This window comes from Oncorhynchus mykiss, chromosome 25 (genome assembly GCF_013265735.2).
Source record: "Oncorhynchus mykiss isolate Arlee chromosome 25, USDA_OmykA_1.1, whole genome shotgun sequence".
Taxonomy (NCBI): domain Eukaryota; kingdom Metazoa; phylum Chordata; class Actinopteri; order Salmoniformes; family Salmonidae; genus Oncorhynchus; species Oncorhynchus mykiss.
In genome coordinates this window covers 12,680,490-12,701,626 of record NC_048589.1, presented here as the reverse complement: position 1 = coordinate 12,701,626, position 21,137 = coordinate 12,680,490, and the positions used below count along the sequence as shown (strand labels likewise).

At 45.1% G+C, this 21,137-nt stretch overlaps 1 protein-coding gene across 3 annotated transcripts in view; it reads right to left on the bottom strand.

Moving 5' to 3' along the window:
* Positions 1–303: 303 nt before the first annotated feature.
* The window catches only part of LOC110504192 (frizzled-3), a 36,301-nt gene continuing 15,467 nt past the window's right edge, over positions 304–21,137 (bottom strand). For all 3 annotated transcript variants that reach the window (XM_036962280.1, XM_036962279.1, XM_036962281.1), the window contains 8 exons: positions 10,055–10,251; positions 9,307–9,772; positions 8,741–9,040; positions 8,339–8,590; positions 5,109–5,257; positions 4,300–4,411; positions 3,987–4,174; positions 304–3,671 (listed from right to left, as the gene is read on the bottom strand). In XM_036962280.1, coding sequence (XP_036818175.1) covers positions 3,446–3,671; positions 3,987–4,174; positions 4,300–4,411; positions 5,109–5,257; positions 8,339–8,590; positions 8,741–9,040; positions 9,307–9,772; positions 10,055–10,251 — 1,890 coding nt within the window. In that variant the 3' untranslated portion in view covers positions 304–3,445. The remainder of the gene's footprint in view (positions 3,672–3,986; positions 4,175–4,299; positions 4,412–5,108; positions 5,258–8,338; positions 8,591–8,740; positions 9,041–9,306; positions 9,773–10,054; positions 10,252–21,137) is intronic.

Here is a 21,137-nt window from a genome sequence, read left to right as displayed (position 1 = left end):
TGGAGTTTAAAGTCAAGACGGTCTTTGCATATTCATGAAGCTAGCATGGCATCTCACTCCCCATTGAATACAGGCGGTTGACATCAACACCCCTCATCGAATATACATTTTTTTTTTTTAAGTATTCAAAATTACGAGATGTATTCACCAAATCCAAAGAGATGAATAGACGGGAGCTTGACAGACCCCCGTTCCGCTCTGTGGACCACGAAATATCCCATTGTTAGGGCAGAGACAAGCATCTCATCATTACATCCACAGTATCTCTGCCCAGACACACCCCAACCAATGATCCCAAACACATTTCATACAAAAAGCTTTATTTCAATTCTTGCATAACTCTATAACTGTACTTGACATCTATACACATTCAGACAGAGCTAACCACAGTTAGTGCTCTCTCTTTTATTTTCTTCCTATAGGAAAGCTGTGATATGTACAGAGAGAGCAGAGAGAGAGCAAGCGGAACTAGGTACAACATGTCCCTCATCCCGAATACAGAGTAAGCTATCGTTCCAATCCCCTAGTGTGGAGGTAGAAAACCCGGGTCTTGGAATGCTGCAGGTTTTTGAGTTGACATTTTTTTGCTTCAGACCTAGGAGACTTGAAGGTGAAATATAGTCAATCAGATATTGATCAATTAACTCAATTGGAGAGGTGATATGAGATATGGTGCCTGGTTGGAACTAAACCCTGCAACACCTGGTCACTCCAGGACCAGGGTTAAGGCCAAGAGCTTAGGCGACTGAAGGTGAGTGAGAGTGAGGAGGCAACTGGAGCACAGTCAGTCAAACAAGCAGGCACAGAAGGGAATTTAAGTGTCTGAATCCACACGCAGAGCACCTCAGTCCACCTTTACACACACAAGCACCGTCAATTTATTTTACTGTAAGCCTACATTTTTACATGGTACTGGAAATATGGGAACTGCATAATGTAATTGTTTACAATGCAATTGACAAAACCAATCCCTGATAGACATGCCATAATATGTTACTTTGCTCAACAACACACAGAAAGACAGACAGGCAGAAGCACATGTATCTTGAGGCGCACAGTGGACACGTCCTTGACGAGCAATTCCGTGTGGTGAAGCACCATGGGTAAAGTATTAGGCACCCGGTGGAAAAACACCAAAGTAAAAGTCAGGAGACAGTTTCCGGACACACGCACGCACATAGGCAGACACACACACGCAGGCACACACACACACACACACACACGAGCAGCAGTGAAATATTAAGACACAATAGCAGAAGCAGCAATCAGGTGACTGGGGAGAGGCAGGCATGGTTGAAGGTACCTCTGGACTGATGAGGTAGGCTGGGTTAGAGGCAAGGGTGGGTTTATTGTACATTGTGGTGGGTGTGTGTGGTGTTCACAGGTAAGGCTGGGGGTAGAGGTGAGGTAGGCTGAGAGATTTTAAGGGGTTGTGAGAAAAGTCCCTCGTGGTGATGAGAACACTAAGGCCATGATGGGGAGCACTACATACAGTTGTATGTGCATTAGTGAGAGACGGATATTAAAAAAAAGAGAGAACGCAAGAAAGAGAAACAGGATTAAAGCTCCATCTTTCCCTTATAATACATTTTCCTTTCTCCCCCTCTCCTTTCCTCCTCCCCGGTGTATTCCTCTAGTAGTCCTTTATTCCAGTGTTGGGGGAACAGGCCCTCTGTCGTTTCACAGAGCCCTCGTCAGTAGTAAAGACTTTATGTACATCCCCCCCTCCACACAAATCCCACCCCCCTTAATAAATCCCCCCACATTCCTCTGTAAAGCTCTGGAGCAGCAGCAAACTGAGCTTTCTGAATGCCAAATTGAAACTATTCCCAATGAACACCAGCAGCAATATGGTATGAATTCCACCGAGTCCATCGGAAGGCAAGGTGAAGGAATGACCATATGAAATCAACAGGAGTGCCTAAGGGTTGCTTCAAAGCTACACTTTCTCCCCTAGCTTCCTTCGCTTCCTCTTATACGCTCCTCTCCTTTTTCTCCACCTGGTGGGAGTATAACGCGGTTTAATGTACCGCACTGCATGTACACACGCAAGCACACAAATACTCGTCGCTCATCTTTTCAGCAGTATTCACAGCCAATCTTCACAGTATAACAAAAAATAATAGTAGTTTCACAGCCACAGCACAAGAGCACCGTAACACAGACATTGACAGCTCATCTCCTAATCGCTTTGTGTGTACCAGAGTACACACACAACCAGGGGTTGGAACCAGTTCAGGGAACAGAACCGAAAACCATAAAAGAACAAAACATTTCGAGGGACAGAACCGAGAATGAAAGTGATCTATACTGTTCTGGATCAGAACCGTTATTTTAAAAGAATGGGAACTGGTTAATAATGTTCTTTTACTTTACAGGTATTTTTTTCCCTGTCCCACAAAAAGATGCAACCAAGCACCTATACAAAGCCCTCGCTTTGTCACTCCGAAACGTATTCCAGTGTCTGCCTGCCTGCCAGCTGAAAATGATTCAGATATTTTTATTAGAGACCAATGGATTAACTTGTTCAATGGTGGTTAAGGATAGTTATCAGGTTTCACATTGGATTTATTAACTACAAAATGCAGTTTTTTTAAAACATTTTATCTCTGGTGCCGCTCTGCCCACACAAGCGTGTTCGCTAGCTAGCTAGCGCTGGTCTAGGCGGAATTATGTGTAATGTCATGGAAACGAGTCATGGTCAAGGGCTAGCTCTGGTTCAACGTTAGTCAACCCAACTCTCTGAAGTTCAAAGACATTCAAAGTTCCTTCATAGAAGCTCCTCCTCCGTAGGTATAATTCTGTGGGCCTAATTCAGATAATGTATGTCATAACAACAAGATGCCCAGCTCTTCATGCCCAGCACTCTTCTCACCAGCAAAATTTCAGTCTCATCTCTTACACTACACTTGTCTGTCCAATGCATGTACATAGCATGCCCACTCCATAGCAAGCTGCTCCATTCATTGGTGAAGTCATTTAATGTCGAGCTAAATGTTTTTAAAAAATAAAAAATTCGGAGATTTAAAAAAGGAACAGAAAGGACCTATATAAAACATACTTTTTGGGGGATTCGAACCGGTTCATAACTTTATTTTGCTGATTGGAACAGTTAAATGGAATGAAAATAATTTTGGTTGCAACCCACGTACACAACCCACGTCATCCATAGTGGGCTGGCTCTCGGTCTCTGTATCCAGTCTCTCCGTAGGGAGCCCAGTCCAATGTCAACTGCTTGACTGAGGGTTAGCAATTAGCATCTCGCTAATTAGCAACCTCAGTGAAAGGCTGTCCAGGAGTGATCCATCTGTCAGTCAAACTGAAGGCCACACCCCCTCACACCCCTCCTCCTGAATGGGAGGAACCTATGTGTCTGTCAAAGGTGGGGAGCGGGTCAACAACTCACAACTTCCTGTTCCGCGGTGATGACATTTCCTGATTCCGGTCAGGCGCTGGCTCCATCGTCATCATTAGCGACGCGGCCACCGCTCGTCCCGTGGGTGATACGGGTGGGTGAGGCAACGACGAGATCACGCTGGCTACTGTGCCGTGATTGGGATTCCAGTCGGTGGAGGCTGCTGTGAGTGGACAGCGGATGGTCGAGGTGAGGCATGCTGCTGTGGGGGGGTATTGTTTGCTCCTCGCCGCCTCTGTAACTACAGGGGGTGTAGCTGGGGGTTGAGGAAAGAGAGGGGAAGGAGAGGTTAGTTCAGTAGCTCAGCACTTTGTGTACAGCACCCACACCAGCAGGTATGTCAGCTATGCTCTCTAAACTCATGAAGTCTTCTATAGCCAGGAACTTTTATCTCAGTTATATAACAGATGGATAAGAAGCTGTATACAGACAGAGGATCTCTTGAGGTGCCATATCTAAAACAGGGAAGCCTGATTCCAGTTTTATCACGTAATCATTTTTGACTGTAAAAACTGCTCATATATACGGCGGCATCTGTAGCCAACCCTCCCTCCTTTTCTCCCTCTCCTACCGTCCATCTCGGGAGCGATGCAGGCTGCCATGGTAACTGGTCTTGCTGTGCACGCTGCCAGCCTTGCTGCGGGTGGAGGAGGCGTGGCCCAGAGAGTGGATTGGTCCACGGTCGTCGGGGGCGTGTCTAGGGTCATCAGGCTCTTCCAGAATGGCCAGGTGAGTGGAAGAGGCGTGGGTGGAGGTGCCCTGGAGGGCGGGGAGGTGGGATTAGGAATTAAAAACAGGAATTAGTTAGGGTGATATTATATTACATAACATTATTATTACGGTTAGAAACATGTGAGGTGACAAGGTCATGGTGCCAGTCTTACCTGGGTGGAGGTTCCCCGTGATTTCCTGATGATGGGGGTGTGGGGGTCTCTCAATAGAGATTGGGCAAAGTCTGGCTCCTGGAGCACCTGTCTGCTCTCATTCACCCCACTACTGCAGAAGGGAGGGGAGAGGGGGAGGGAGGTGTGCAGGGAGAGAGGAGTTGGTGGGTGAGAGGGGTGAGGCATCAGAGGACATGGAGTGAGTGGAGGGGGAGGGAGGGAGAGGGGCAAGGCAGAAGAGGAGGGATGGCAGAGAGTGGGGAGAGAAAGTGAGTGACACAAGGAGGATGGCAGGGAAAGAGGGAAGGCAGAGGGGTGGGAGAGACGCAGAGAAGAGATGGAGAGATGAAGGAAGGAGAGAGGATTGGGGCGAGCGGAGGAGGAAGGGGTTAATGTTCTGTAATTGAGGGTGGGAGAACAGGTGCAGAAAATAACCTAATCACCATGGAGACCGGGTTATGGGAAGTGTGTGCGTGTGTTTGTGCTAGGGTGGAATAAGGCTTTTAAGCCTATGCAATTTATACCAAATTACATTTTAACATCCACGTTGCTCAAAATGTTCATTTTTATATTTTCTAGCGAGTGGTTCTACACTACTAAGTAGACAACTTACCGGCTCGAAATTATAAATACACACATTTAAGGTAGGACCAGCGATATGACGTAGGTGCACAAAGTAAACAGCATAGTGGGTCAATTTCCGCAACAACTAAGAGCGTTGACACGAGAGGCTAAACTTTGCTCATCGCAATATCTGAGGTGCTGCTCGTGGCATCGTAATTTCAGACACACACAAACACTCTGCTTACTCTTTGCGTCTGCGTCCTTGTAGGAAGCTGGCCCATTCGAAGCAGGTCTTCTTGCTGCCCACCCAGAAAACCGAAGGAATCCCCACCACCAGCATCATCATGTACTTAATGAGGAACAGGGTCAGATCTGGGTGACTGGTCTGCTCAACCTAGACAGAGAGGGGGAGTGAGGGGGGGGGGTGAGTGACTTGTCCAAAATTGACAAAAACTGCTTAGCTTGTACTAATAATACTACATACTTTTTAAACATACTGTTTTTTTTTAAAACAACACATTACAACAACACATCCTACTGAGATTGCCTCATCTAAAACACAATTGCTTTGATTCACGCAATGGGTTCATTTTGGTACAGCGCGTCCCCTCGGCTGATTCTCATCCTTAATAGTTCTACTGGATGGAATGCCAACATGAGTTTCACATCCTGGCATTTAAAGCATACTACATTTTCAATATTGCACATACCATAAAACATACTTTTTTCACATACCCAAAATGCCTACTATTTAGAATGCAAGTAAGGGTATTCGGACACGGCCAGTGTATGTGTGTGTGTGATCAGAAACACTGGCAGATCAAAACAACTACTCAACCTAACAGAGAGCGAATGCACTGCTCACTGCCCAAAGACAATCATCCCTTCTGCACATGCCAACACAGTGTGTGTGTGTGTGTGTAAGGGAGAGAGTCAGACGGGTTGCTACCTGTCGTCTAAAAACACAACTCCCTCTTGTGGCGATAAACAGCATCACCGATCAAAATGTGCCACACACACACAGAGGTTAAAACACACACACGCAGGGACCTCCTTGGACGCGATCAGGTGACATGGAGCAAAATTGGAATTCCAGAGCGACTATGAGATAGAGGGGTTCACTGCATGGGGAGGCCATACACACACCCTCATACAGCAGACAAACCTAAGCACTAGCACCTGCTCGTACCCTATATTCCACACACACCAGCGCTTTCACTCTCGAGCAGAGCTCCCACATCACATTAATCAATTAAACTTCATACTATATATATATATATAAGCTTTTCCTGACAATTTTCCATCATGCCAATAAAGCATTTGAAATTGAATTGAGAGTGAGAGAGAAACAGAGACAAACAGTATTATTAGTACTATTGCAGCTGTAATGTTCATTCTTCACAACTTTTTTAATAATAACGTAACCTCTCTATTGCAGAGGCAGATACACATCCACTTTCAATTGATATCGGCCGGGAAGATGAAAGGCTTTCACCAACTGGTAATCTGTGTGCGGTCGGTGTGTGTCCAATAGAGACAGTGTGAGTGAGCACAAGTGTTGCATTCTGTTATTCATTTAGTGCCCGATGACAAAACAACCTTATCCTCCCCCCTTCCCCGTCTCTTCCCACAACCATTACAGAGGCATCATACAATACGGCCAGCTAAGCGTGACTGAACAAGCCCTCAGAGAGAGACAGAGAGAGAGAAGGAAGCAATCATTCCTCTTTCCCTTCCCCCAGCTAACTCTCAACAACCTACACACACTGCAGATAGGGTGACCACATTTAAAACACCAAAATGCAGGACAATGGAATGATTTTGCGGGACATTCGCGGGTCAGTGTAGCCTACATGAATAAACCCCACAAACAAAAAGCAAGCACCAAGCGAGCAAATTGAAGCGCACCTAGCCTACACTTTTACCTTGCACAAAATGTGTGGCTGTTTTAGGAAAATCTGGGAATATTTGGCAGTTAGGAAGGGAGACTTTTAAAACGGGAGTGAAGTAGTAGAAAATATGTTGAATGAGTTACTAATGAGCATGGAGAGCCTTTCAGTCTAATACGGCTATTTATCTATTTTTGTAGCTCTTTGTTAGAAGCACGCTTTTTGGAAGTAGTTAACTGTCCATTTCAAGTTTAGCTGAAATTCAGCCAGAAAGGATTTAACAAATGTTATTGGCCTACGTCTCATCTTGCGCTGCGCAGAATATAAGAGCTCATCAACGATTGGAGAAGTGTTTGATCACCAGTCCCACATCCTTTTGATCTTGTGATGAGGGCAATGTAGAATAGACCGGTTGGAATCGTAATTCTCATCAGTAACCACGTTTCCATCCACAGTACAGTATAAAAAATAAATCATAACAGGTGTGATAGAATCAGGAAGTTTCGGTACAGTTTTATAACCGCTGGCAGACGTGTTCGTTCGACATGGTGGGATCTGTTTATGTCGGAGACATTCATTATGCGAGAAATGGCGGTGGAAGCGCCTTTATGGGCAAATATCGATATAATAACCATCATATCGAAGTCAAGTCAAGTGATGATATGGTGTGTGGTCCTCCCACTACGACTTACTAGGCTACAGATGAAATCATTTAGGATGAACTTCACAGGGTGGTGAAAGTGCACAGTAATAAGCTTGATACTACTTTCCAATAAATAGAGGGTCTTATTCGGGTGACATGATGATCGATGCTTGACTGCCGTTTGACAAACACAAATATTCTCGCCCTTGTCCATAATAATCTCACATAGACTAGTTTAACTGCACTATCGGAGAGCTGTTGGCTAGAGCGCACGTGCCAAGAGTAAGCACGTTTGCTATTTAACAAAGGTTTTCATGACAAAACTGTCGGTAGAGTTAAAAATGCGATGGAAAGATAATGTTGATTTTTATTCGGTAAATGAAAACTTAAGCGAAAATGTACATTGTGTGTACTACGACATCGTGCACTGATTTTTATCTGTAACAAGTCAGTTTGGTGGATTCTAGAATATTCTCATGAAATTCTCTGTCGCCAATTGGATGGAAACCTAGCTAGTGAATGTGAAGTCTGACTGAAATACGGCACAAATAGATTTTTTCCCCTAAATTATTGGTGTTTTAATTTGTTGATAAAATGATTGTTTGGTTGCAAGACAAAATGTGTGACTGCCCACACAATCCGGGACATGTGGTCATCCTAACTGCAAGTGCTTACTAATTAAGAGGAAGCACAGAGTGGTTGGGAGTCAGGAGGAAACTTTATACTGTGAAGTTGGGTTAGGCAGAGTAAAGTTAGTGAGTGTGTGTGTGTGTGTGTGTGTGTGTGTGTGTGTGTGTGTGTGTGTGTGTGTGTGTGCGCGCGCGCGTTACAGAACTTGGGAAGCAGAGAGGAACTGGTAATAGGAGCTGTAAACTAGGGGAGAAGAGAGAGAGAGAGTGAGTGAGCGAGCGAGCAGTGCGAGTATGGGCACACACACAGCTACCTGGTAGGGACAGGGTATGTGGTAGTCCCTGCAGCGCTCCTGGACCCAGGTGATCTCCCAGACAGCCCTGTTGCTGTTTTCATACAGGTAGCAGGATATCACCGTGAGCAGAGGTACCAGGTAGAGCACAGAGAAAACCCCGATACGGATCATAAACTTAACCAGCTTGTCCTGGTTCTCCTTCTCCAGAGGGATCTCCATACGCACACGGTTCAGCGCCACGATGCCCACCAGTAACAGAGATACACCCACCTAGAGGCAGATAGACAGGGACTAGTTTAGTTTAGAGCATGGCTTATTGGTCGAAGGGGCCATCTTCAGTTATTCACATTGCATATATTTATACTTTGTTTAGTCAGTTAAGGAGCTAGTTAAATAAATATTAATAGAATGAACGCTCACCGCCACGTTGAGGCAGAGCGGTGCTAGCAGGAACCAGCGCAGCGCTGTGACGTCGTAGAGGCCTACGAAGCACACCCCACTCACACCGTCGCCCTCAATCTTGTTGAGGGCCAGCAGGGCCACGGTGAGGCAGCCGGGCAGGCCCCAAGCGCAGGTGTGGAAGAGCAGGGCCTTCTTCTCGATGGCCTCGCTGCCCCATTTGGGAACGGCCGCCAGGAACCAGGTGATGGTGAGGATGACCCACCACACACTGCCAGCCATGGTGAAGAAATACAGCACCATAAAGAACAGAGAGCACACCTGGAGGAGAGAGAGAGAAAGAGGAGAAGAGAAGAGGAAAAAGAGAAGAGGAGAAGAGAGGAGAGAAAAGAAGAGAGGTGTGGAGAGAGGGAGAAGAGGGGGGGGGGGGGGGACAAGAACAGGGCTTAGAGAAGAAGACTGAAGAATGTTTTACATGTGTAATGTGTACCGGGAACATAATTTCTGCCTTTTTTGATGTACACTAGTAGTCACGAACATCAGAGAAAATAATGTATTATTTAATCAATCAATCACTAAGCAGACACCTTGTTGTGTGAGCCCTGCGTGACGGTGGCCGCCCGGTACTGGGCGGGGTTCGCCGCATTGCATGCCACCCTGTCCTCCAATAGGAAGCCCAGAAAGAAGACCAGTGACACCATCATGTAGCAGATGGCGTAGAAGATGATTGGCCGCTCGGGGTAGCGAAACCTCGTGACGTCGATGAGGAACGTGAGGAAGGTGAAGAGCGTTGCCGAGAGACACACGATAGACACCACGCCGATGAAGTAGCGGGCGAAGGTGAGCTCCGAGCGCTGGAAGTACATGTTGGGGCAGGGGGCCGAGCAGTCGCGCGTGCCCAGGAACGAGTAGCCCAGGTCAGGCTCCATCTTGAGCTCGCGGGGGCACCAGAAGCCGTAGTCCCTCTGGATGGAGATGGGAGAGATGTCTGTGGGGTCCACGCTGGTCTGCAGGTCCACAGCACGGGGGTAGGCCTCGTCACAGTCTGGAAACCTGGGGGGGGAGCGAGGGAGGGAGAGAGAGCCAAGATGAACAAAATGTGGTTGAGGTTGTGGTGGTAAGTAATTGTGGTGTCCCTGGTCAGTGAGGGTGTCTGGACAGTCCATTTTACTTTCCTTTTAGAGGATATGGTTGAGCGAGTAGGTAGGTAATGGTTATGGTAGGGTCAGGGTGAGTGCTTAATGGTCAATCAAAAGGCAGAGATCCTCTTAAGAGTTAATTCTTTGGTCTGCATCTTTATTGTAAGGTCAACCTAGGGACGGTCCCAAACAGTACCTGCTACACTCTATCTCGTCTGGCCAGGTCACACCGAACATCTCCATGAGTTTGTGGCAGTCCCTCTTGGCACGGTGGCACAGGGCTCGGCAGGGCATGGACACGCGGCCATACTCTATACAGACTGGAGCGTAGAGGGCACACAGGAACATCCTCAGGTCCTCCGAACACTGCAGGTTCACCATGGGGTGGAAGGGCTGAGGGAGGAGAGGGGGGATAGGGAGGGATGGAGGAAGAGAGAGACTGATTGCTAAATACACAAACCAACAGGCACAGCTCCAGTTTCCCACGCTACAGTTGAGGTCAGGGGGAACCTGCTTGACGAGGCTCAGCTTACATGTACATCTTTCTCACACACACACACACCTCCCACAGGTGAAAGACCTGTTTGGTTTGTGGAGGGGAAACAGTTTGAGACACTTCTTATATCTATCTACCTATTATGAAAAGTCACTAGAAACACATCTGTAGAGGTTCCTGTTCATTTCTAAATAGCCATCAAAGGAGCGAGAGAGAGCGAGAGCTGTCGTCAGAAGCTCCATCAATATTTAGGCCAGGATATGAAATATTCACAGAAAGCCTTCACAGAGCACAGTCCGGACACACAGACAACATTCCTGGTTTGAAGAAGAAACACCAGCAGACACTCTGGCTTAGAAAGATGGAGTTTGTCCATTCCTGTTCTAGCAACTAGCTAACTAGATAGTGCTTGTCTTCATGCATTTTTTGCCTTCAAGCCCTAGCAATCTGTGTAATGAGCCTTCTGTGAAAACACACGCTGAATGCAAAACACAAAATCCCACTCATTTGCTCTGTCTATCACTTTAACGCTGTGAAAAGGGATTAGTGCTGTTCCTTAGGCATGTCAGGGCTCAAATAAAAATGGCACACACACACCTCTCGTATACAGACGGTAAAGTCACCATCAGCGAAACAAAATCAGTGAGACCGAAGCACACAGAGGGGATTTCCTTGCGTTTGACTAATAGGAGATCAGTGTGAGGGCTTTAGACGGTCTAAATGTCACCTCATAAGAGTTCATACATCTAACAAACAGATACACACAGAGGGCATGTCAAAACAACATCTGTCTGTGTGTGCAATTTGTACAATAAGAACAGGCGCGTGTTTGTGTGTGTTAGGGTTTCCATTAGCCGATAATAGCCGGATGCTGGCTGTTAAAATAAATAGAAAAACAGAAAATTGTCTGGGGAAAAGCGAAATCATTGAGCAAAAATTCTTAATGCAATTGTGTTAACTGTTTTTTGGGCCACAGTGTCTTTAAAAAAAAAAAAAGGACTCCAATTTTAATTTCTCAACTGGTAATTGAAACGCGCTTCCCATTCGCCATTCAAACGCATAGGCAATGGAAGGAAGGCTTCATCAGTACGTCACACACCAATTTGCATTGAGCTGGAGGCAGAATGCATTTTGAAAACATATACCGTAGCTACTTAGTGGTTTGAAACCTGAATGTTTCACTACATATTGTGAGGCATGTTTTACGTTGCTTCAAAGTAGCCAGGCAAAGTCCGACCATATCCGTGGAGGCAATTATTTTATAAAAGACTTCCACATGCCTTTGAAACCAGTAGTCTCTCTCAGCTTCTATTGGTAATCAACTTTCCTTCAGTGTCCAGTAGCCAAAAGACACATTCACACGTAGCATACTGCCTAATAATGTTAAGAAACAAATAGTTTATTAACATATAGCTAAACGTTCTGATCTGTTGCATCAGATTCACAGCTTTTTAAATGTGTTTTTATGTAGCCTACTGGTTGTATGAATTTGGGATCTATCGTCCCACAACTGTCCCAGAGTTTGTTTGGGATATTTTTTCCTTGACCCGCTGACCAGAAGGTCAACTTTTCTACAATGGAGGATAGTAGATTGACTTAGGCGGCACATCCATAAGGCTAGGGAAAGCTAAGCTTTACATAAGTAAATTGAATTAAATTGCCAAAATGATAGCCTAATTAGCCTACTCCTGTCTACACAGAAATAAAATCATTCAAAATATGCTACTAAAGCATGATTTGACCACAGAGGATTATTAGCTTCCCCTAGCCTTTTTTTTGGTTTTGTGGATTGTTTAAAAAAATAATTGCATTGCGTACAGTCAGAAGGAAAGGCAGTGCACCCAATTTTGGCAGTTTGAGTGGCAAACTCCAAATATTGTTTGTGTGTGATCAGGGGTGTATTCATTCTGCCGATTCTGTTGAACAACGTTTCTTAAAAACGGAAGCATACGGAATGAAACTGGGATAAACAAGTATGTGGACACCCCTTCAAATTAGTGGATTCGGCTATTTCAGCCACCCCTGCTGCTGAGAGGTGTATAAAAATAGAGCACACAGCCATGCAATCTCCACCGTCATAGGATGCCACCTTTACAACAAGTCAGTTCATCAAATTTATGCCCTACTAGAGCTGCCCCGGTCAACTGTAATTGTGAAGTGGAAACGTTTTAAAGTAACAACGGCTCAGCCGCGAAGTGGTAGGCCACAGAAGCTCACAGAATGGGACCGCCGAGTGCTGAAGTGTGTAGCGCGTAAAAATCATGCGTCCTCGATTGCAATACTCGCCACCGAGTTCCAAACTGCCTCTGGAAGCAATGTCAGCACAATAACTGTTCATCAGGAGCTGAAGTGGGTTTCCATGGCCGAGCAGCCGCACACAAGCCTAAGATCACCCTGCGCAATGGTGTGCAGCTCGCCGCCATTGGACTCTGGAGCAGTGGAAATGCGTATTTTTATCTGGCAGTCCGACGGACAAATCTGGGTGGCAAAGGGCAGCAAAAGGGGAGAACTCAATAAAATGACCATGATTTTGTAGTGAGATGTTCAACGAGCATGTGTCCACTAGTGTAACTGAATTTGCACAGTAGAAGCTCTCATTTGCAACTGTTGGACTAATAATTAAACTCTATATCAACTAGATGCAGGCAATAGTGCAAGGCGATATTGAATGTGTCACTGTCTGTCACCTTGATTACTCTAATACATTTTCTTGACCTGTGCACCTACGTTGTAAACTTTCATTCATTGGCTAGGTTGTAGCAACCTCATGATGGGTACAGGGAACATTTGCGTATCATGTAGTAGCCTAAACCTATGGATGTTACAATGAGCTGAGTGAATGGAATATGATTTGCACAGTCATCCAATATTCCGTAATAGAAATAAGGCCATGCTCTTCCTCTCTCATCTTAAATGGCACCGAGCGCCACTGTGCATGGGCTAGTGATTTTGCGGTTCCTCATCTTGTTGGCTGACAAAAAGGAAAATGCGGACAGTTATTCTAGCATCTTCAAAGTCTGCAGTGAGGACACACATCGTTGCATCCTCGACTTGCATGTTCTGTTAAGATGAATTACCATCATCCAAATGTGATTTTCTGTCATTCTGAGTGGGTGGAAGCCCCAATGCATATGAATTAAAATGCTGCCGGTCAAATGTCCAGTGCCACATTTTCATGACGGGAATCCTGGTGTGTGTGTGTGTGAGATATATATATATATATATATATATATTTGTGCATGCGTGCAGAGTGAGGGTAAACAGTGACTTGCTGGATAACAGAGAGAGAGAGAGAGACATCTCAATAACAGAGAAAAAAAATACAGAGAAGCATAAGAACACTGTCCCCATCATTCTCTTTCCTCATTTTGTTACGTTACAGCCTTATTAAAAAATGTATTCAAATATTTCTCTTCCATCTACAAACAATACCCCATAATGACAAAGCGAAAACAGGTTTAGACATTTTTGTACATTTAAAAACATAAATATTTTATTTACATAAGTATTCAGACCCTTTATGAGACTCGAAATTGAGCTCAGGTGCAACCTGTTTCCACTGATCATCCTTGAGATGTTTCTACAACTTGGGAGTCCACCTGTGGTAAATTCAATTAATTGGACATGATTTGGAAAGGCACACACCTGTCTATATAACGTCCCACAGTTGACAGCGCATGTCAGAGCAAAAACCAAGCCATGAGGTTGAAGGAACTGTCCGTAGAGCTCCGAGACAGGATTCTGTCGAGGCACAGATCTGGGGAAGGGTACGCAAAAATGTCTGCAGCATTGAAGGTCCCCAAGAACACGGTGGCCTCCATCATTCTTAAAAATGGAAGAAGTTTGGAACGACCAGGACTCTTCCTAAAGCTGGCCGCCCGACCAATCTGAGCAATCGGGGGAGAAGGGTCTTGGTCAGGGAGGTGACCAAAAACTCGAGTCACTCTGACAGAGCTCCATAGCTCCTCTGTGGAAATGGGAGAACATTTCAGAAAGACAACCATCTCTGCAGCACTCCACCAATCAGGCCTTTATGGTAGAGTGGCCAGACAGATGCCACTCCTCAGTAAAAAGGCACGACAGCCCACTTGGAGTTTGCCAAAAGGCACCTAAAGGACTGTCAGACCATGAGATACAAGATTCTCTGCTCTGATGAAACCAAGATTGAGCTCTTTGGCCTGAATGACAAGCATCACATCTGGAGGAAACCTGGCACCATCCCTACGGTGAAGCATTGTGATGGCAGCGTCATGCGATGGCAATGTTTTTCTGAGGAAGGGACTAGGAGACTAGTCAGGATTGAGGGAAAGATTAACGAAGCAAAGTACAGACAGATCCTTGATGAAAACCTGATCCAGAGCGCTCTGGACCTCCGACTGGGGTGAAGGTTCACCTTCCAACAGGACAACGACCCTAAGCACAGAGTCAAGACAATGCAGGAGTGGCTTCGGGACAAGTCTCTGAATGTCCTTGAGTGGCCCAGCCAGAGCCCGGACATCTCTGGAGACCTGAAAATAGCTGTGCAGCGACGCTCCCCTTCCAACCTGACAGAGCTTGAGAGCATCTGCAGAGAACAAATTGGAAAACTCCCCAAATACAGGTGTGCCAAGCTTGTAGCATCACACAAGACAATTCAAGGCTGTAATCACTGCCAAAAGGTGCTTCAACAAAGTACTGAGTAAAGGGTCTGAATACTTATCACATTTACATATGTCATACCAATCCTTGTCCATTGTAACTGTGTTGCCTAAAGGAGGCCAGTTGTTCAGGCTAGTGGGTTGTGAAGCGATGAGTATTGCTCAGGCAGTATGTGACGGTAATGAATCGAGACAAATTTAGAGAAATAAAACACTGCACTTAGAGAACTTCCCACCCGTGTGTGTGCACGCGTTGGCCTCCCTGCCCTATTTGGAGTCTGTTTTGATCGTTCTTGATTGGTGCGCTCAAGATCTTTATGCCAGAAAAAAAGTCCCACCCGCAAATGGGTGCAGCGACGCATGAGTTCCCAGACATGTTTAAGACAGTAACAGCACACCCCAGCACACACCATCACAACAACCTCACTGACTGAACCACACACAGAAACAGTCAATGTCATATGGTGAGCTCTTGTTAATGCGGAAATGCAAGTGTGTGTGTGTGAGAGAGTTAGAGCGAGTGAGCTTGGGTTTACGGTCGAAGCTCACAGCTGAGCATGTTGGCACCACAAACAGACACCCCTAGATGGTGAGTGTGTGTATAAGCATAAGCATTTGTGTGTGTGTGTGTGTGTGTGTGTCAGAGGGTTCAGCTGGCCTTATCCTGCTCTACCTATCAGAGCAGCTGAAGGAGAAAGTGCCTCACTTTGAAAAGGCCTTCACTGTGATATACTGTGCACACACACACACAAATGCATCCAAACACACTCTCCATTCCTATTGAGTGCCATGGCCTAACAGGAGCCTGGGGCAGCAGTATCCAGCACAGCTCGTTCTGCACGACTGTGTTACACCGGCCAGCTGAGTGGCCTATTTCTGCATGAGTGTGTTCTCATGTGTGTGTGACCAGTTTCTCCCGCTACCACTTTGTGTGTGTGTGCACTGTGGTCTCTTTTACCCCTGTGAGTTTGTGCTTGCATGGTGTCTGGCCCCCTTTCCCCTCTCTCCTCCAGTGACACATTTTCCTCCATCTGACGTGGCCCAGTGAGTCTAATGGGGTCTGAGAGGCTGACTTGCCCGAGAACATTGACATTAAGTGGTTTGATTGTGCCGTCAAAGGAGGTGGATAAGAATGGCGATCAAACCTCTATTCATGTCGAGTTGGGTTTTATTTGTGTGGCACTTTTTTGTTCTGCTGTTACAGTCAGAGCACTTCAAAAGCTAAGGCCCCTAAAACAAGCCTTGGGTGATTGCACAAAACTTTGGATTAGGGATGGTGGGGAACACTTTAGAGCAGGGGTGGCCATCCCTGGCCCAAGGTCCAGGAGAGTGCCACAGGGTGTGCAGGCTTTTGTTCCATTCCAGCTCTAAAAAGGGGATTATGATGAGTAGAGTATTCTGAAACCGGTTTACCCCCAAAATGATAAATCCCTTTAATTTTAAGACATCTTTATTGTTACATGGACGTGACATATACAGAAGACACAAGATAGAGAATCTAACATGAAATATGTCTAAGTTCAAGACAGAGAAATATAGCTCTCCCTCGCTCTCTGTTGAATTTCTCATCTGTCTTACAGCTTTCCCTTCTTATAAACCTTCAGTCATCTGCTCTCTTTCCTGCTCTCCCTCCTCCCCAGGTAGTTGTAAAGACGTCTGCTTGCATCCCATCCAAAACATTTCGTAAGAGTTTGTGTATATATATATTAAGACAACATTTTGTGATGTTTTTGTTTGTTTTAGACTTGGGTAAGGGTTTTTCCGGCTGTTTGGGCATGTTTCCCGGAGGCAAGCTGAAGTTCGGGGCCGAAGTCTACACCCCTTCGTCGGTGATTGGTCAACAGTATGGATACTTCAATAAGTTCTTTGTCATTGACCAAGAGATGAGTCCTTTTCATTCAATTTGTTTTTATTGAGAAATATTGCACCAAACATCTTAGATGTAAAATTGCACAACTTGGCAAAAACATCAAAAGCAATGACAGATGATTATTCTGTGAACAAAAATAAACGCAATATGTAAAGTGCTGGTCCCATGTTTCATGAGCTGAAATAAAAGATACCAGAAATGTTGCACAAATTTGTTTACATCCCTATTAGTGAGCATTTCTCCTTTGCCAAGGTAATCCATCCACCTGACAGGTGTGGCATATCAAGAAGCTGATTAAACAGCATGATCCTTACACAGGTGCACCTTGTGCTGGGGGCAAATAAAAGGCCTCTAAAAATGTGCAGTTGTGTCACAACACAATGCCACAGATGTCTCAAGTTGTGGGAGTGTGCAATTAGCATGCTGAGTGCAGGAATGTCCGCCAGATAATTGAATGTTAATTTCTCTACCATAAGCCACCTCCAACATCAATTTAGAGAACTTGGCAGTACATCCAACTGGCCTCACAACCGCAGACCACGTGTCATCACGCCAGCCTAGGACCTCCACATCCGGTTTCTTCACCAGCGGGATTGTCTGAGACCAGCCACCCGGACAACTGATGAAATTGTGGGTTTGCACAACTGAAGAATTTCTGCACAAACTGTCAGAAACCATGTCAGGGAAGCTCATCTGTGTGCTAGTCATCCTCACCAGGGTCTTGACCTGACTGCAGTTCGACGTCGTAACCGACTTCAGTGGGAAAATGCTCACCTTCGATGGGTACTGGCAAGCTGGAGAAGTGTGCTCTTTACGGATGAATCCCGGTTTCAACTGTACTGGGCAGATGGCAGACAACGTGTATGGCGTTGTATGGGCTAACGGTTTGCTGATGTCAATGTTGTAAACAGAGTGTCCCATGGTGGGGTTATGATATGGGAAGTCATAAGCTATGGACAATGAACGCAATTGCATTTTACTGATGGCAATTTGAATGCAGAGATACCGTGACGAGATCCTGAAGCCCATTATTGTGCCATTCAGCCACCACATCATGTTTCAGCATGATAATGCACGGCCCCATGTCGCCAAGGATCGGTACATAATTCCTGGAAGATTAAAATGTCCCAGTTTTCCACGGTCTGCATACTCACCAGACATGTCACCCATTGAGCATGTGAGATGCTCTGGATCGACGTGACCTTCAGTGTTTTCCAGTTCCCGCTAATATCCAGCAACTTAGCACAGCCATTGAAGAGGAGTGGGACAACATTCCACAATTAACAGCGTGATCAACTCTATGCGAAGGAGATGTCGCGCTGCATGAGGCAAATGGTGGTCACACCAGATACTGACTGGTTTACTGTTCCACGTCCCTATTTTTTTAATGTATCTGTGAACAACAGATGTATATCTGTATTCCCAGTCATGTGAAATCCATAGATTAGCCCTAATGTTCAAGTCCGCGGTGAGACAAATAGTCTATAAATGGAGAAAGTTCAGCACTGTTGCTACTCTCCCTAGGAGTGGCTGTCCTGCAAAGATGATTGCAAGAGCACAGCGCAGAACGCTCAATGAGGTAAAGAATCCTAGAGTGTTAGCTAAAGACTTACAGAAATCTCTGGAACATGCTAACATCTCTTGACCAGTCTACGATACGTAAAACACTAAACAAGAATGGTGTTCCACGGAAGAAGCCACTGCTGTCCAAAAAAAACATTGCTGCACATCTGAAGTTTGCAAAAGTGCACCTGCTAATTCCACAGCGCTACTGGCAAAATATTATGTGGACAGATGAAACTACAGTGGAGTTGTTTGGAAAGAACACACAAACCTATATGTGGAGAAAAAAATAAAGTATGGCACACCAACATCAAAACCTCATCCCAACTGTAAATTATGGTGGAGGGAGCATCATGGTTTGGGGCTGCTTTGCTACCTCAGGGCCTGGACAGCTTGCTATCGTCAAAAGAAAAATGAAAGTGTATTTTTACAACTTTTTTTTATTTAATTTAACCTAACTAGGCAAGTCAGTTAAGAACAAATTCTTATTTACAATGACGGCCTATGAACAGTGGGTTAACGTCCATGTTCAGTGGCAGAACGACAGATGTCAGCTCTAGGATTCGATCTAGCAACCTTTCGGTTACTGGCCCAACACTAACCACTACGCCACCTGCCGCCCCAAGATAAATGTCTTTATCAAGACATTTTGCAGGAGAATGTTAGGCCATCTGTCCGCCAATTGAAGCTCAACAGAAGTTGGTTGATGCAACAGGACAACGACCCAAAACACGGAGGTAAATCAAAAACAGAATGGCTTCAACAGAAGAGAATACACCTTCTTGAGTGGCCCAGTCAGAGTCCTGACCTCAACCTGATTGAGATGCTGTGGCATGACCTCAAGAAAGCAGTAACTGAAACAGTTTTGTAAAGAGGAATGGTCCAAAAATCCTACTGACCATTGGGCAGGTCCGATCCGCAACCACAGAACAGGTTTGGTTGAGGTTTTGCTGCCAAAGTAGGGTCAACCAGTTAAATTAAATAAAAAATGTTCACATACTTGTACTGAGAATGTTTACACGGTGTTCAATAAAGACATGAAAACGTAAAATCGTTTGTAGTTTAAGCAGACTGTCTATTGTTGTGACCTAGGTGAAGATCAGATCAAATTTCATGACCAATGTATACAGAAATCCAGCTATTTCCAAAGGGTTCACATACTTTTTCTTCCCACTGTGTTTGTCTGAAGTTTACAAACACCTTAGTCAAATACATTTAAACTCAGTTTCACAATTCCTGACATTTTAATCCGAGTAAAAACTCAGTCTTGGGTCAGTTAGGATCACCACTTTATTTTAAGAATGTGAAAAGTCAGAATAATAGGAGAGAGAGAATGATTTATTTCAATTTTTTTCATCACATTCCCAGTGGGTCAGAAGTTTACACACACTCAATTAGTATTTGGTAGCATTGCCTTTAAATTGTTTAACTTGGGTCAAACGTTGCAGGTAACCTTCCACAAGCTTCCCACAATAAGTTGGGTGAATTTTGCCCCATTCCTCCTGACAGAGCTGGTGTAACTGAGTCAGGTGTGTAGGCCTCCTGCTAGCACAGGCTTTTTCAGTTCTGCCCACAACTTTTCTATAGTATTGAGGTCAGGGCGTTGTGATGGCCACTCCAATACCTCGACTTCGTTGTCCTTAAGCCATTTTGCCACAACTTTGGAAGTATGCTTGGGGTCATTGTCCAGTTGGAAGACCCATTTGCAACCAAGCTTTAACTTCCTGACTGATGTCTTGAGATGTAGCTTCAACCTATCCACATCCTTTTCCTACCTCATGATGCCATCTGTTTTGTGAAGTGCACCAGTCCCTTCTGCAGAAAAGCATCCCCACAACATGAAGCTGACACCCCCGTGCTTCACGGTTGGAATGGTGTTCTTCAGCTTGCAAGCCTCACCCTTTTTTCCCCAAACATAACGATGGTCATTATGACCAACAGTTCTATTTTTGTTTCATCAGACCATTTCTCCAAAAAGTACGATCTTTGTCCACATGTGCAGTTGCAAACCGTAGTCTGGCTTTTTTTAATGCCGGTTTTGGAGCAGTGGCTTCTTCCTTTCTGAGTGGACTTTCAGGTTGTGTCAATATAGGACACGTTTTACTGTGGAAATAGATACTTTTGTACCTGTTTCCTCCAGCATCTTCACACTGCCCTTTGCTGTTGATCTGGGATTGATTTGCACTTTTTGCACCAAAGTATGTTCATCTCTAGGAGAACGAGTCTCCTTCCTGAGTGGTATGACGGCTGTGTGGTTCCATGGTGTTTATACTTGCGTACTAGGATGAACCAGACTTGTGGAGATCTACAATTTATTTTCTGAGGTCTTGGCTGATTTCTTTTGATTTTCCCATGATGTCAAGAAAAGAGGCATTGTGTTTGAAGGTAGGCCTTGAAATACATCCACAGGAACACCTCCAATTGCCTCAAATGATGTCAATTAGCCTATCAGAAGCTTCTAAAGCCATGACATCATTTTCTGGAATTTTCCAACCTGTTTGATCAGAAATAATGTACGGTGTAAACATTGTTAATGATATAAATTACTACTGTAGCTGGAAACAGGAGATTATTTTATGGAATATCCCCATAGGCGTACAGAAGCCCATGATCAGCAACCATCACTCCTGTGTTCCAATGGCATCTTGTGTTAGCTAATCCAAGTTTATAATTTTAAAAAGGCTAAATGATCATTAGAAAATAATTTTGCAAT